The following is a 16,622-nucleotide window of genomic DNA, read 5'->3' as shown; positions in this document are numbered from 1 at the left end:
TTTGTAACAATTTTGACTCTGAACTACTAGGAGGAGCAGCACACCAGTCCCACTCCCCAACACAGCTAGACTAATAGCACTGGGCTCTTATAGTAGCAACTAGCAAAGTAAAAAAACAAAAAAGAAAATAAAAGCAGTCCTTACAAGGACTATTGGGTTATTACAGCAGTCAGCAGATGAGATCAGAAGCAGTGCCCACAGCAGCTACATACAGAGCACTGCAGTAGAAGGTAGATTACTAGTCAGCAAAGCTACCTAACCTAAACTCACTGTCCCTCAAATCCCTGCAGAGTTCTGTCCCTACAATACAGAGCAGTATCAAGTAGATTACTAGCCAGCAAAGTTACTATCAACTGTCCCTCAAATCACTAAACAGCTCTCTCCCTACACTAGCTCTTCCAAGCACACACAGGCAGAATGAAAAAACGCTGCAGGGCTTCAGTTTATATATGGAAGGGGAGTGGTCCAGGGGGTGTGGGGGTGGTCCAGGAGGGAGAGCTTCCTGATTGGCTGCCATGTATCTGCTGGTCTGGGGTGAGAGGGCAAAAATAAGCGCCAGCTAAGGCGAACCCAAATTGGCGAACGTCGCGCGATGTTCGCGAACATTCGGCGGACGCGAACGGCCGATGTTCGCGCAAATTAGTTTGCGGGCAACAGTCCGCGACATCCCTACTGATTGTTCCATTTCTCAGAGCCAGAGCAGAAGCTCCACATTCTACCAGTCATCCGATGATCCAGGGGCAGAGCTTGAGATCAGATTAGGGCCTTGTGAAACTCAGCAAGGCACCCAGTTATGCATCACTATTTCATATAATATCTTCCACACTATATGATCCTCAGGGGTGGGGCTTCTGCTGAGAAATATATTAGATCAGGTCAACTTCATGACTCAGTCCTGAATGTCTGTTGGACTGACCAAAATCCCTTCCTGGCTGTGTGTGTCCAGTATTACAATAAGGAATGACTGAAAGCTGACATACAGCTTGGCTCCACAGAAACCATTATTTGTATCAGCAACTCTAATAGTCACAATTATTGTGCTTTATTCCTTTTTTTTTAATTGTCTAGGTGTGGAGCTGAGCAGAGCCACAGGGCAGCTCCAACTCAAGTGCAGAGAAGCAATACTGCATCGAATTTAACCCCATTGGGAATGTACTACTCTTTTGTCTATATCGTTATTCTATATAATTAATGCTGGGCTGGAATGGTGCTATATTTTGGGTTCTATTCGTGTAAAAATATAAACTTGTACATGCAGTTAAGCAGATGTACTTCTCAATTTTAGAAGGAATTAAAAGAAAAAAAAAGGGGGGGGGGGAAATATATATATATATATATATGTTCTTTGCCCTGTGCATTCCCCATTCTTGAATAGACATTTGTTCAGCAATACAATCTGCTACTGTGTTTCATCCTTGGACCTGCTGTACCCTCTAGTGGTGGTTGGAACTAAATTTCACTTTCCCATGACTATTTCTTTCCACGTAAGCAAAGCTGTAGACACGCTAAACGACAATGCTGATTTAGCTAGCCCCTATATTTTTATTGCATTCATGAACAAGATTTATATGTAGGTATCGGACCTGTTATGCAGAAACCTCGGGACCTGAGTTTCCGGATAATGGATCTTTCCGTAATTTGGATCTTCATGCCTTAAGTCTACTAGAAAATCATGTAAACATGAAAGAAACCCAACAGGCTGGTTTTGCTTCCAATAATGATTAATTATATCTTAGTTGGGATCAAGTAAAAGCTACTGTTTTATTATTACAGAGAAAAAGGAAATCATTTTTAAAAATTTGGATTATTTTGATAAAAATGGAATCTATGGAAGACAACCTTTCAGTAAGCTTTCTGGATAATGGGTTTCTGAATAACGGATCCCATTCCTGTACCTGCCATTTTATCTCTGGCAGCATAAGTAACACCCTTATACCTCCGGAGTCAATTGCTCTAAGCATGAGATCCAGTACTGTAAATCAGCAGAATATCACTGCATTATAGAGAAGTGATGCTACTGTATTAGCAGTCAATAACTCGCAACACTAACCTAATGAAAGAACATGAAACAATCCCAGGATATGTATGATTAGAATTTGTACAGGCGCAAACTGTAGCAGAAGTTGCTCCTTACACATATTTAATACACAAGCTCCCTCTGGTGGAAAATTATATAATAGAGGGAATACCTTTTGATTTTGCGAAAAGAATATCTTCTTTTAATTCAAAGACCCTGATTTAAAAGCCCAATAAAATGCACCAGCCTATAGCAGTTTACAGCATCTCCTCTGGAGTCAGTCTGGACCTGCCATGGGCCCCAATTTTGCACCATTTTGTTCATGTTCTTCACTGTTTCCTGCACAAAAGAACTTATGCATTATAGGTGTAACTGAGTTTCAGTTCATCTGCTCCACATGTCAAAGGGTTAAAATGTTGGCAGCACAGACAGACCCAGGGTTCTAATCACAATGGAGGAAAGTGGGTGCTAAAGTGAAGTCTTAACAGTGATCCATTGCTTTATCATCACAACTGGAACTAGGTTATTTATCTATATAGAAATTTAAATATGATTTATCCCTTATTCCAGAAGAACAGTATATAATCTATCAGGGGCCACAATGTGCCAGGCTGAGGGGCCACTAAACACCCATTGTCCCTGCAGCACAATAACACTCCTGGGTGGTAATCCAGTACCTCAGATACCCAAAACTAAATCATTTATCCAACTAAAGCAACTATTACAGGTTCTACCCCTTACAATGGCTGCTTCTTAAAGGACATGTAAAGGCAAAAAAATAAAATCCCATTTTTACTTTCTTTAATGAAAAAAAATCTCCAATATACTTTAATTAAAAAATGTGTACCGTTTTTATAAGAAACCTGACTGTATGCAGTGAAATTCTCCCTTCATTTACTGCTGTGGATAGGAATTGTCAGATGGTCCCTAACTGCTGAGCAGGGAAACAATCATACTTATGAACAGCAGGGGGAGCCCCCGCCTTACTTCCCAGCCATGCAGAACTCAAGAAGCTTTGTTTATGACGATCCCTAAGCAGCCCAGACCACACTGAGCATGTGCACAGTCTTAGTCTTGCAAAGATGTTTAACAAAGTTACAAGATAATGACTCCCTGTAGCCAACTTTGAAAGCATAAATTGTTTGTTTGATTAGGCTTGTGGTGCAGTAAGTTCATGTTTATATTTCTAGCCTTATTCTATTTTAGACTTTACATGCGCTTTAATGACTGGGGTCTTCTTCCAGGATTACACTTACATATACTGTACATAACTGTACTCCTCATAGCAGCTGCTGGGTACAATTATAGCCTGTTCCTGCTGCCCGAAGAGATTTCGTCAGAGAGGTGAGCTCAATAAATAATGGGAAATGGAAAGCAAGATATGGGTGATCACTGTCACCATAGAATTTGCAATGAAATGCTATCAGGATTGTTGCTATGAAACAACTGTGAGCAGTACAGTTCTAGAGAACGGAATGTGTTCTACATACACTCATTTAAATAACGTAATTAAACTGCAGAATAGCTTGCTGTGCACTAAATATACTAACACAACTATAACCACAGACTATATAATGTACTATACTACATTTTTCATGGGGATAGCAGGTATAGTAGGGAGAGATGGTGCCTATAGTAACAGTGGATAATAGACTCTGGGAAGGGAGTGTGACTGTGGGATAGCAGGTATAGTAGGGAGAGACGGTGCCTATAGTAACAGTGGGATAATAGTCTCTGGGAAGGGAGTGTGACTGTGGGATAGCAGGTATAGTAGGGAGAGATGGTGCCTATAGTAACAGTGGATAATAGTCTCTGGGAAGGGAGTGTGACTGTGGGATTGCAGGTATAGTAGGGAGAGATGGTGCCTATAGTAACAGTGGGATAATAGTCTCTGGGAAGGGAGTGTGACTGTGGGATAGCAGGTATAGTAGGGAGAGATGGTGCCTATAGTAACAGTGGGATAATAGTCTCTGGGAAGGGAGTGTGACTGTGGGATAGCAGGTATAGTAGGGAGAGATGGTGCCTATAGTAACAGTGGGATAATAGTGTCTGGGAAGGGAGTGTGACTGTGGGATAGCAGGTATAGTAGGGAGAGATGGTGCCTATAGTAACAGTGGATAATAGTCTCTGGGAAGGGAGTGTGACTGTGGGATAGCAGGTATAGTAGGGAGAGAGAGAGTCTGTAGGGGTGGAGGTGTGGTAGCTATATTTCCATAAAGTGTAGAGTACTTTACTATACCTGCTATCCCACAGCCACTCTCCCTTCCCAGAGACTATTATCCCACTGTTACTATAGGCACCATCTCTCCCTACTATACCTGCTATCCCACAGCCACTCTCCCTTCCCAGAGACTATTATCCCACTGCTACTATAGGCACCATCTCTCCCTACTATAGGTATAGTAGGGAGAGATGGTGCCTATAGTAGCAGTGGGATAATAGTCTCTGGGAAGGGAGAGTGGCTGTGGGATAGCAGGTATAGTAGGGAGAGATGGTGCCTATAGTAACAGTGGGATAATAGTCTCTGGGAAGGGAGAGTGGCTGTGGGATAGCAGGTATAGTAGGGAGAGATGGTGCCTATAGTAGAAAATGTGATAAAAGACACTGGGAAGTGACTACATTTCAACAACATCTGGAAGGCTGCAGGTAGTCCATCCCATAATGTGCAGTGAGCTAGAGGGAGTTCTGGGAGTTGAAGCAGTGCAATAGCAGAAATGGCATATAAGGTTTGTAGCATTAAGTATATTTCAAGCTCTTGGTAACAGAAGGCTGTGTAGCTTTCACCCCATACACCAAAAAAACACAGATTCTAAAATAAATTTAGCAAATACGATCACAAACATCAGACACTTGAATTGACGGCCATTTTTCAATCTGTCTGTCCTTGAGGGAGTGATCCGTCTATAGACAATATAAAGAAAACCAATAACAAAATCATTTCTAATCTGCAGAGATGCTAAAAGTACAAACAAACAAAACAAATCTTCTACCTGAATTCTCGGCAATATCCTCCATGGCGTCCCCCTGCTGGATAACAAGTGGCTTCCAAGGGATGCATTCTCTTTAGTTCCACTATAACCAAGTCATAAAACAACTGAAGCCATTCTAATCACTGCCCCACCTAACCACCATAAGCCAACCATGCATACATGCCCCAGATAGAGACATCCTCCACAGACATAAGTACAGTAGTTCCACTTCTGCCCACTAGGGGTGCTGTTGCTTTAGAATTTATGTTAGATGCTGGAGTTACAAAACTTATTATACCCTATGTACTGCTGAACCCCCCTCTATTTAATATAGGTCCTACTATAATCTGAAATGGCAACTGTAATATCTGTACATACAGTACATAAACCAATAATAGTCTTACAAATAGCCCCAATACCCAAGCGCAGATATTTCCTTTACAAATCATACCCATTAAGTTTTTCTTGCAGTTTAAGCTTGGATGTATAACAAAGGGCAGGACGCTGGCAGACTGAAGCCACTTGGCAGAAGGCGTACGTGGTGCTTAAGCAAAGCAATCAATTGTCTATATTAATTAAAGCAAGAGATTGGCTCCAGGCGTTGGCTGCACCTTTCCCCATTCTCAGGAGTAAAAGAGAACAGGTGGGTAGGGTAATATGGATACAAATGAGCAGAAGCAGAAGAAAGAGGGTGAGTGTAGGCAATGGGGCACCCATATACAAAGGAATGAAAGAACAAAGGAGATACTAGAAGGTAGATGTTCAACCACTTAAAGGACAAGTAAAGGCAAAAAATAAAATCCCATTTTTACTTTCTTTAATGAAAAAGAAACCTATCTCCAATATACTTTAATTAAAAAATGTGTAACGTTTTTATAAGAAATCTGACTGTATACAGTGAAATTCTCCCTTCATTTACTGCTGTGGATAGGAATTGTCAGATGGTCCCTAACTGCTGAGCAGGGAAACAATCATACTTATGAACAGCAGGGGGAGCCCCCGCCTTACTTCCCAACCATGCAGAACTCAAGCAGCTTTGTTTATGATGATCCCTAAGCAGCCCAGACCACACTGAGCATATGCACAGTCTTAGTCTTGCAAAGATGTTTAACAAAGTTACAAGATGGTCAGTGGCGTAAGTACCGGGGGAGCAGGGGGTGCAATTGGGCCAGGGCCCACACCCCTGCAGGGCCCCCCGGCAGTCATGCGCCCCATGCGCCCACTGCAGCGCCGCACGGAAGAGGGTGGGGGCGGGGCCCGGCTGCATGGCTCGCACCAGGGCCCGCCCCCACCTAGTTCCGTCTCTGAAGATGGTGACCCCCTGTAGCCAACTTTGAAAGCATAAATAATTTTTTGATTAGGCTTGTGGTGCAGTAAGTTCATGTTTATATTTAGTATACAAAATACAGCATTTCTAGCCTTATTCTATTTTAGACTTTGCATGCCCTTTAAATAAATTGTGTTTGTTGTGCAGAATTTAATATAATTTGAGGTATATTTAATATAAAATGAAGACAGTGCAAGCTATTTCATCTCAGGTTTCTTGTGAAGGCATCTGCCCGTATATGGTTAGGCTTGCTGCTTTGGTGAGGGGGGCAGATTTTCGTCCACCAGATTAGATGGAGGGCCCATACAGACCAGTCAATGGCACAATGTGTTCCATATCATTCTTCTGGCTCCATACACAAGCCATTACGCTGCTCAATGACATGGTCAAACATGGTCCAATAATGGCCAACTCAACCTCCTTTATTGGACCATGTATGGACATCTTATGGCCATACACAACCATTGTAAACAAACTTTCCAGTGGTTTTAAGCAATGCAGAATTGTATGAAAAATATAACCAGGCAACTGCTCTCCAGCAATGTATCTGGCCACTTCCATTATTTAAAGTCAACTACAGTTGCATGGAAAACTGGGGGAGTGGTTGCTGGTGCAGAATGACTGGGTGGTAATAGGTTCATAGCAGCAGCACTTGGACTTGGAAACCTGTATCTCTTGGTCCGGCTCTAATTTGGGTGAGCCAATCTGCCCATTTACACTGCACCCCCACAGTCCAAGGATAAACCAGCCAGCTACTATAAACCAGTCAGTTACTTGCATAGGAAGCCCTGAAAGTATAGTAAATCCAGGGGCCAGGGCACTGCACATTAGCTGTGATGTCAGAGCACAATGTATTAAACCTGTGTTGATGGCACAAACAAGCTTAGTAACTGGAGAAAAAAGGCATCTTGTGATTCCAGTGCTCTTTCCATATAATGCGCCAGCTATTCTCTATTCATACTCAGGGGCCAGATTATAAAACAAGGTTGATGTCACCAAAAGAGGTCAGTAGAGCTCTTAAATGGGTTGTTCACTTTAAAATCAACATTAAATATGTTGTAGAGAGTGATATTCTGAGACGATTTGCAATTGGTCTTCATTTTATTTTTATTATTTTTGATTCAAATAATCGCAACTCATCTCTCTAGTTTGGCATTTCAACACCTATATTGGTGATAGGGTCTCAATTACTAGGCTGGGGTCTCAATTACAAACAGGCAGTCATTTGAAAGAGAGACTAGAATATAAATAGGAAAGGGCCTGAATAGAATGATAAGTAATAAATAGTAACAATAACAATATTTTTTTTTAGCTGCAGGGTCGGTGACCCCCACTTAAAAGCTGGAAAAAGTCAGAAAAAGAAAGCAAATCGTTCAAAAACTACACAAAATAAAAAATGAAGACCAACTGAAATTTTTTTAAGAATTGACCATTTTATAACATACTAGAAGTTATCTTAGGGGTGAACTACCCCTTTAAGCGTTGGGGGGGTGTGGTCATAAAATTTGTTGGCATGCAGGTCCAGTTGGACAGACAACGTCTTATCTTTTTAAAGGAGATTTGACTTAAAAGTCTCAAAACCTCTAGCCACTGGATCAATAGAGGAGGTACCCAACCAACAACACAATGGGACGGTCTCCATTAAATAGCAAAATGGCAGGGAACACACTTGCCAGGAACAGGTTTAGGGTTGGGTTAGGCCACAGAATACCCCAGATTTATTGAATTCTCACTCACAAGGAGACCCCAGACATGCCTTGTCCCCCCTCTTTACTAACCCCACACTGCTTCTAATCCACAAACACCATCCCAATAGATTTACTAGGAGCCCATTGTGGTCCCTTGAACTTTGAAGCTTCCAATTTCCCCAATGATTTATTAGGATAAAGTGCCTGGGATTTCAGCACACAGCATCTTCTGCAGGAAGTAACAAGAAACCCGGCAATCAATAGCGGCTTTTCCCTAACGAGCTTATTGATTTCTAATTTAATCCATACAACTTTAAGCATATAAATGATTAAGCCTGAAAAACCATTTCACTTTTTGCCTTTTTTCAATAAGGGATGCTCATTTACATTAATTATGCTTCCCGGCCAAGCGGAGTGTGAATATTGAGCTGCCACGAGACGCTGATGAGGGATTTCTTGTGGCGTCTGGGCACTTTGGCTCTCACCTGAGACTGCGCCCGGCAAAAAAAATACATCACAACAGATGTTCAACTCTTTTCATTGGAAATGCATTTATCTTAAATGCTCTATTAATTAGCCCTGTCATATCTTTCAGGGCTACATTACATTCAGCACCACTGCACAAAATCAATTGCTACGTGCATATGTGTAATATATATATATATATATATATATATATATATATATATATATATATATATATATATATATATATATATATATACACACACAGGTATAGGATCCCTTATCCGGAAAACCCGATATCCAGAAAGCTCCGAATTATGGAATGGCTGTCTCCCATAGACTCCATTTTATCCAAATAATCTAAATTTTTAAAAAAGATTTCCTTTTTCTCTGTAATAATAAAACAGTAGCTTGTACTTGATCCCAACTAAGATATTATTAATCCTTATTGGAAGCAAAACCAGCCTATAGGGTTTATTTAATGTTTAAATTAATTTCTAGTAGACTTAAGGCATGAAGACCCAAATCACGGAAAGATCCGTTATCCGGAAGACCCCAGGTCCCGAGCATTCTGGATAACAGATATATAATATATAAATATATTTATTTCACGACGAATAAACTCATGAAACTCCCGAGAAAATTCACGTACATTTTCTTGAATTTTTTCGCCATTTTGTGAATTTTGCAGAAAATTCGCAAATTTTTTGGCGAAACAGGAGAAATTCACCAATCACTAGCCACAAGTACTGGGGAAGTAATGGGTGCAAAATAACACCCCTTAGTTCTCATATACAGAGCACTGGCAGAAAGGGATTTGATCACTTGTGACTTGCACTGGGTGCTGCAAGACTGTACTAACTGCCTGTAAGGGGTAATTATAGGGATCTGTAGAATCTTGTGTCTGCTGGCTTGCGCAACTTAATGATGGACAAACTACGGTGTGCCCACACTATCCCCAGCTCGCCCCTTGGGAATACAGTGTTGTTGAACATAGGTAGCACTGTATTCATCTGAGGTCTCTGCACAGTGGTGTAACTAGGTATTACTGGGCCACTCAGCAATATATTTCTCTCAAAAGGTCTAGAGATTGAACGGTTTTACCGATATTTATTGGTATATTTATTAGGGCCTCATATATGTACAGTATATACCACCTGGGGCCCCCTGCAGGCGGTCAGCTTCCTCTATAGTTACGTCTCTATGTCTGCACCCCATTGTGTAGCACAAAGACATGTTCCTACAGGAGCTATGCATGGGCAGGGTGCAAACATGAAGGTTTACTTTTGGTTTTTTTTGCACTTTGCCCTATAGATGGCTTTCAGGATTCCTATATTTACCAGGCCCCCCTTGGCTCATAACTAGAAATTCAAAAATACTGATTCACACTAGAAATCAGCAGGTGCGGTGATACATGTAGAAAAGGGGCACAAATCTGCACACTCACAAAGGCCACATGATAATAATGAATTTTCTGCCTATCACTAATAATGGAGTAATTAGTGTGCCTGTAGCTCTGCTATGGAAATTAAAGTCAGGTCTTTCTTTGCATATTGTATCCAGGGCATATCTGGACTGAGATTCAGAATCAGCCCTGGCATTTCAAGTACACAGAGACCCCAAAATCCCCAGACAAACTCATAAATAGTGACTGTCTATGGCATCTACACAGTAGTCTCTCTCACATTTACCAGAACCCACCCAAGGAATAGGGGACCCATTTGAGTTTCAATATATGTATATGAAAAATATGAAAATATCTCAATAACTAAGTTTAGGGGAGTCCTAAACTAAACTTGCTGTGGTGCCTGGTAATGTCTAGTTATGCCAGCACCCCACTAATGTATAGTAGTAGTGATGGGCGAATTTATTCGCCAGGCGCAAATTCGTGGCAAATTTTCATGTTTCGCCACCGCAAATAAATTTGCAAATTTGCAGCGAAAATTCGTCGGTGTCAAAAGTTCAGACGCCAGCGACAATTAAACGGACGCCCATTGACTGATGTGCATCAAATGTCGCTGGCATCGAAATTGTCGCCGGCGTCAAAATTCGTGTTTCGAAATTTTTCACCCATTTTGCGAATTTCATGGGAAATTTGCGAATTTCGTGGCGTATCGAAACGGGACAAATTCGCACATCACTATATAGTAATCATGCCAATGTCACAAATGGGGGGGCTGAGGGCATGTATATGAAAGTATGCACCCCAACTGAGTGATGCCTATGACGACACTCATGAAACTTGCATGAGATTAACAAACAGTCTCAAATTATCTATACATTTTATTGCATGTGAAATCATTATTTGCTAATCCCTTTTTTTTAATCTCTGGTTCTGACACTCAACGCAGCAGAAGTGAAATCACCTACAAGGAAGTGAGGCAACTCAAGTGGGAGATGATGATTAATGAGTATTTTCTGAATTCCCTGAGTGAGACAGGGCTCAGCCTTGCAGTCTATTGGATGTGTAGTAGGCAGGAGTTAGAATGGGATGGGTGGAATATGGGAAAAATCCCGAAGAGGTAAATGAGTAACAGTAAATGAGGCCCAGAATACAAGTAATAACAACAGACTTATAGGACAGGCATGTGTTGGCTGAAAATATGATGCACACATACAGTTACGTTTTAGGAACACACGTGTAAATACAGTGGAACCCCCATTTTACATCACCTGATTCTAAGTTTCCCCTCATTTTACATTGTTGTTTTGTGGTCCCACCTATATATCATGTATAATAAATTTCCCTGGTTTTACATAATCCTGGATTTTACACCATTTTTTTCAGGTCCCCTGAAAAATGTAAAATGGGGGTTCTACTGTAGTGCCTTTATTTGTGGAGTTACTGAGCTGAGACTGGTAAGCAAAGCAAATCTGCACAAAAATAATATAGTGACCATTAAGGCATTCTTGCAACGATTAAATGCCAAGGGGGCTTGTTAGCTGCTTTACCCTTCAGCTTTAGGTCCAACTGACGCAAGATTACCCATTCCAATTAGAAAAAAAGATGTTCTGCCTAGTGATGTGCAGGTCGGAATTTCCCTGACTGCACCGACCCTAACCCACCCTCCCTTAGCCCGTGCCCGTATCCGCGCTTCCGGGTTGCTTTTATAGACCTGCCCAACCAATGATGTCAAAAAAGGGGTGGGGCAAGCAGGCGCAGTGTCTATAAAAGACAAATCCGGAAGTCCGAAGCCACCCGCAAGCGCACAAGGTCGGCCCAGGCCCAATCACTAATTCCGACCTAAATATTGGGAAGGGGTTTGTTCAAGTGAGAACTGTGAAGATGTGGAATTGTCTCCCTGAATCAGTGGTACAGGCTGATACATTAGATAGCTTTAAGAAGGGGTTGGATGGTGTTTAGCAAGTGAGGGAATACAGGGTTATGGGAAATAGCTCATAGTACAAGTTGATCCAGGGACTGGTCCCATTGCCATTTTGGAGTCAGGAAGGAAATTTTTCCCCATATGAGGCAAATTGGAGAGGCTTCAGATGTTCAGATGGTTTTTTTTCCCCTTCCTCTGGATCAACTGGCAGTTAGGCAGGTTATATATACAGTCTAAAAACGTTGAACTTGATGGACGTGTGTCTTTTTTTCAAACTAACACAAGAAGATATTACAGCAACACTCCGATTTTGGCGAAAAAAGTGTAAATTTATTCGTGCCTCAAGCTAAGCCAAGTTTCGAGCTTATCCAGCCCTTAATCAAGCTTGATAAAGGGCTGTATAAGCTCGAAATGTCGCTTAGCTTTTTCACCAAAATCGGAGTGCTGCTGAAATATCTTAATGTATATGGATTAGACCTGGGCAGACAGACAGAGTCACGGACGGAACCCGACACTACAAAAAGCGGTGAGAGTGTTTGTGTAGCACTACTTTTGTCTTTTTTTCAACCTAACTTACTATATTAGAATGGGGCAGGGGGCTGAGGCTTACAGTGGGACACAGGCAACACTCCTTTTTGTTAAAGGAGAACTAAAACCCCCGCAATGTTAAGTCCCCAGTGGCCCCCCTCCCTGCCTCCCCCTGCACAGAATTCTGTCCCCTCTAGAAATAGCGACCGCACAAGCAGAGTGAGTGCAGCGGAGCTCACGGACGATATCTTCTTCTATTCGGTAATCTTCGTGTCTTCTTCCTCCCCTTCTGCAATTTTTGTCTCTTTCAGCACATGCACAGTTGTCGCAAACTAGAAGATTGCTTCGACTGTGCATGTGCCATTACGCCTCTCACTTCAAGATTACCGAAGAGAAGAAGATGGTACCTGTGAGCTCCGCTGCGCTCACTCTGCATGTGCGGTCACTATTTCAAGAAGGGACAGAATTCTGGGTTAAGACTGTGCAGGGGGGAGGCAGGGAGAGAGGCCAGTGGGGCATCACGGGGGTTTTAGTTCTCCTTTAAAGGCAGCAACAGGTGACGTCACAATAGGACATTCCGTTTTGGTCACACCAATTAAGGGCTAAACTGACCTTGGAATCCCACCTAGTCCATGTCTCTAACATTGTACATACATATACTACCAACAAGAATAAAAAAAGATATAAGGAGGCTCAGCTAAGGCAAAGCAAACAGATACATTGAACTTACATGCTATATGACTATATGAATTTCTAAGGCGTACAAGGGACAAAGGGTGGGTTTCAAGTCTTTTGCCTGGAAAACTACACCCAAAACCTGCCACCTCCCACACAGTTAAATAGCAGATGTTTAAAAGCATCATTTATGGCTCTAAAATGAGGCTACGGGGAGCAATTTTATACATTTATAAAAAAATTTAAAAAAAAGTAAATGACCTAAAAGCCACTCCATGTACCACATAGCAAAACCAATAAATTTTGTGTTAAATTATATAAATTATATAAACAAGATCTTGTTATGATAAAGGGGGTAATTATGTGCCGAGAGTGTCCCTTTGAATACGCCTAAATCACATAACCACAAGGGACTATTTTTCCACATCAGTGCATGAAAAATATATGGCCAGTAAGTTAATTTATCATTTATTCACTGATAGTCCCCCCCAAAAAATCAATTTCCAGGAGATCCAAGTGATGTATGAACATCTTGTCATAATTAACACAGGTAAAGCCATAAATCATGAGCCGCCCGAGAATGTGTAATTATGGTTTGTTGGGTGTCACAATATTGCTCCGGACTCCATCGCGCCCCTTTATTATATCTCACAATGATTAATACTTGAAAGGTTACGTAAAGCAGTTCCCTACTGAGGGAGCACTGGATAGATGCGGAAATTGGTCAAAACAATGGCAAAACCTTCTATGTGGGTGTGTGTCTGTGACTTATGCAAATAACATTCCACTAAAGTGGTAGTTCACCTTCAAGTTAACTTTTAGTATGTTATAGAATTGCTAATTATAAGCAACTTTTTTTTTAATAGTTTTGAAGTATTTGCCTTCTTCTTCTGGCCCTTTCCAGCTTACAAATGGGGGTCACTGACCCCATCTTAAAAACAAATGCTCTGTAAGGCTACATTATATTTATTTTATTTATTTATTTATTGTTATTGCTACTTTTTATTAATCATCTTTCTAACCAGGGCCTCTCCTGTTCATTGATTCAAATTAATGCATGGTTACTAGGATAATTTGGACCCTAGCAACCCCATTGCTGAAATGGCAAACTGGAGAGCTGTTGAATAAAAAGTTAAACAACCCAAAACCCACAAAAAAAATAAACCCAATTGCAAACATTCTCAGAATATAACTCTCTACTTCATAGTTACAGGTAAACTATCGTGAAAATGAAAATTTAATATAAGCTTCAGCATACTGAAATAAGAAACTTTCTAAATACAATCAATTACAAATTCTGTACAGTTTCTGATATAATCAAGTTTATCTTAAATATCCCTCTCTCAGCATCTGTATCTCTTCATTCTGTTTTCATTTAGCAGTTGGGTGTCAGATATTCTTTGACAGTTAGATCCAATATATCTTAAAGGGGGCTGCTTTTGCCTAGAAGATGTATTGGAGCTCACTCTTTTAAAATCACCAGACATCATGTCTCTCTACATGCAGAATTTGTGCAAAAGGCAGTTATTTTGTTTGCACTGGAATCAGTTATTTGAGTGAGCTCTGATACATCTACTAGGAAAGGAGCCACCTTATAAAGGAGAAAGAAATTCTTCATGCACTTGGGGGTGCCAAATGTTAGGCACCCCCAAGTGAATGTATTGACTTACCTGAAACCCCCGGGCCTGTGCTCCTATCAGCAGAAAACTGCACCGGCCCGGGGTTATACCAGTGAGCACCACGGAGCGATCCTCTTCCGTCTTCCTCTTTCTTCATGTGGCTGCGCATGCGCAGTAGAGCAAAAAGCCAAACTTTAACTAAAAAATCATCTATTTCGTTCTACTGCGCATGCATCTGCCCCGGGAAATTTGAAGAATGAAGAAGCCGGAAGAGGATCGATCCGTGGTGCTCACTGGTATAACCCCGGGCCGGTGCAGTTTTCTGATGATAAGAGCAACAGGCCGGGGTTTCAGGTAAGTCAATACAATAACTTGGGGGTGCCTAACATTTGGCACCCCCAAGTGCAAGACGACTTTCCTTCTCCTATAAGATATATTTGATCTAACTGTCAATCTGACTATCTGACCCCCAACTGCTGCATGAAGAGAGAATGAAGAGAAACAGATGCTGAGAGAAGAATAGTGAAGATGAACTTGCTTATTTCAAAAACCATGCAGAATATTTAATTGATTGTATTTAGAAAGTTTCTTATTTCAGTATATTAAATTTTCATTTTTGCGATACTTCCACTTTAGTGTAAAGGTGAGCAATCCCTTTAAGCCATATACAAAATGCTGGTTGGGGGGAGCTGAGCCATAGCAGAGATGTTCTGCGTAGCAATCCTTTTCCCCATCACCTCCCAGATATTCATATAAGTCTCCAGTGGTGGGTGGGCAGGAATTTGCCTCCACATGCTGGAACCATGGGTCCCGGCTCACAGGTGCCTATATGTTAAATATAGCCCTGCTGAGGAGCACAGTTTGGCCACAATGGCTGGACAGACAATGCTTAATAACTGTAAGAGAGGAGTGTTGGCTAAGATACATTAGACAAGAGCTACAGTCATAAAGACTGTTCAGTTTGCTCATGGTTACCCAGGAAGAAGGTCAAAAGGAGGCCATTCATGGAATTAGCGCACCAGACTTATGGATAGACATTGCATGAGTGGCCATACTCATTCATTGTTTCTACTGTTCCATTCATTCGAGCCAACCACTCAGATGATCGGAACAATGGGAAGTGAAGACTTCAGTTTAAGGATGTGGTTTTGTTTTGTTTTTTGAAGACCCCTTTTTGGTTCCAACAATTGTCAGAGAGCCCATTACCTGATAACAAGCTTAAATATATATATATACAAAACCACTGCTGTATCAGTCACTCAGCCACAGGTCTTCCAGAAGTATCTAGGAAAGCAAAGAGGCCTTCAAACTACATCTTACCCGACGTGACCGTCCACCTCGGCGCCCGATTAGGAACCACAGGTCTACGGTGGTGTTGGATTGGCTAACAGGTGGAAAGGTAACTGCTCGGTGGTAACTTCTGAGGCCCCTATTGCTTACAATACTAGCAAGGACCATACAGAATGTCTATAGCAGGAACACCATACCAAGGTTACCAGCTGCAGCTAAACTACAATTCTCACTATCCCTTAATAAATAAAGTGTAATTCACAGCTCCATGTATTTCCATATTCCTTTCATGATTTTCTTAAAAATAAATTTCTAGCTGGCCTATGTAACTTCCCAAGGCTGTGGTCTTCTTTCCACCAGGTCTTACAACAAAAAAAGATTTACGATGATAAAATATATGGAATGTTCATGGTCATGCAGGAGTGTGAAATATTTGTAGAAAATATATGGTCTAACAAATGCCCATATGCATAGATATCAAAAAGAGTAAGAAAATATTCTAACCACTTTGTCCTCCTGGAGCAACATCCATGAAAGCAGGAGAGAAGATCAAAGGAAGAGGAGACAAAAAAGGAAGAAATGTTAATAATGCAAAGCAGAAAAGAACAAGCAAGAGTCAAGGCAATGTAAGAGGTCTAGTAACCCACAGCAACCAATTAATGTCAGCTTTCAAACAGCAGACCAGTACAATCTACCTGCTGATTGGTTGCTCTGGTTT

At 41.3% G+C, this 16,622-nt stretch overlaps 1 protein-coding gene across 32 annotated transcripts in view; it reads right to left on the bottom strand.

Moving 5' to 3' along the window:
• LOC108719750 (regulating synaptic membrane exocytosis protein 2) overlaps positions 1 to 16,622 on the bottom strand; it is a 358,076-nt gene that overhangs the window by 277,944 nt on the left and 63,510 nt on the right. For 23 of the 32 annotated variants that reach the window (XM_041567991.1, XM_041567957.1, XM_041567969.1 and 20 more), the window contains one exon: positions 16,409 to 16,420. The exons of the other annotated variants lie outside the window; for them this stretch is intronic. In XM_041567991.1, coding sequence (XP_041423925.1) covers positions 16,409 to 16,420 — 12 coding nt within the window. The remainder of the gene's footprint in view (positions 1 to 16,408; positions 16,421 to 16,622) is intronic. 32 annotated transcript variants of the gene reach the window in all.

The sequence above is a fragment of the Xenopus laevis genome, chromosome 6S (genome assembly GCF_017654675.1).
Source record: "Xenopus laevis strain J_2021 chromosome 6S, Xenopus_laevis_v10.1, whole genome shotgun sequence".
NCBI classification, from domain to species: Eukaryota; Metazoa; Chordata; class Amphibia; order Anura; family Pipidae; genus Xenopus; species Xenopus laevis.
This window is presented reverse-complemented; position numbering and strand designations above follow the sequence as displayed.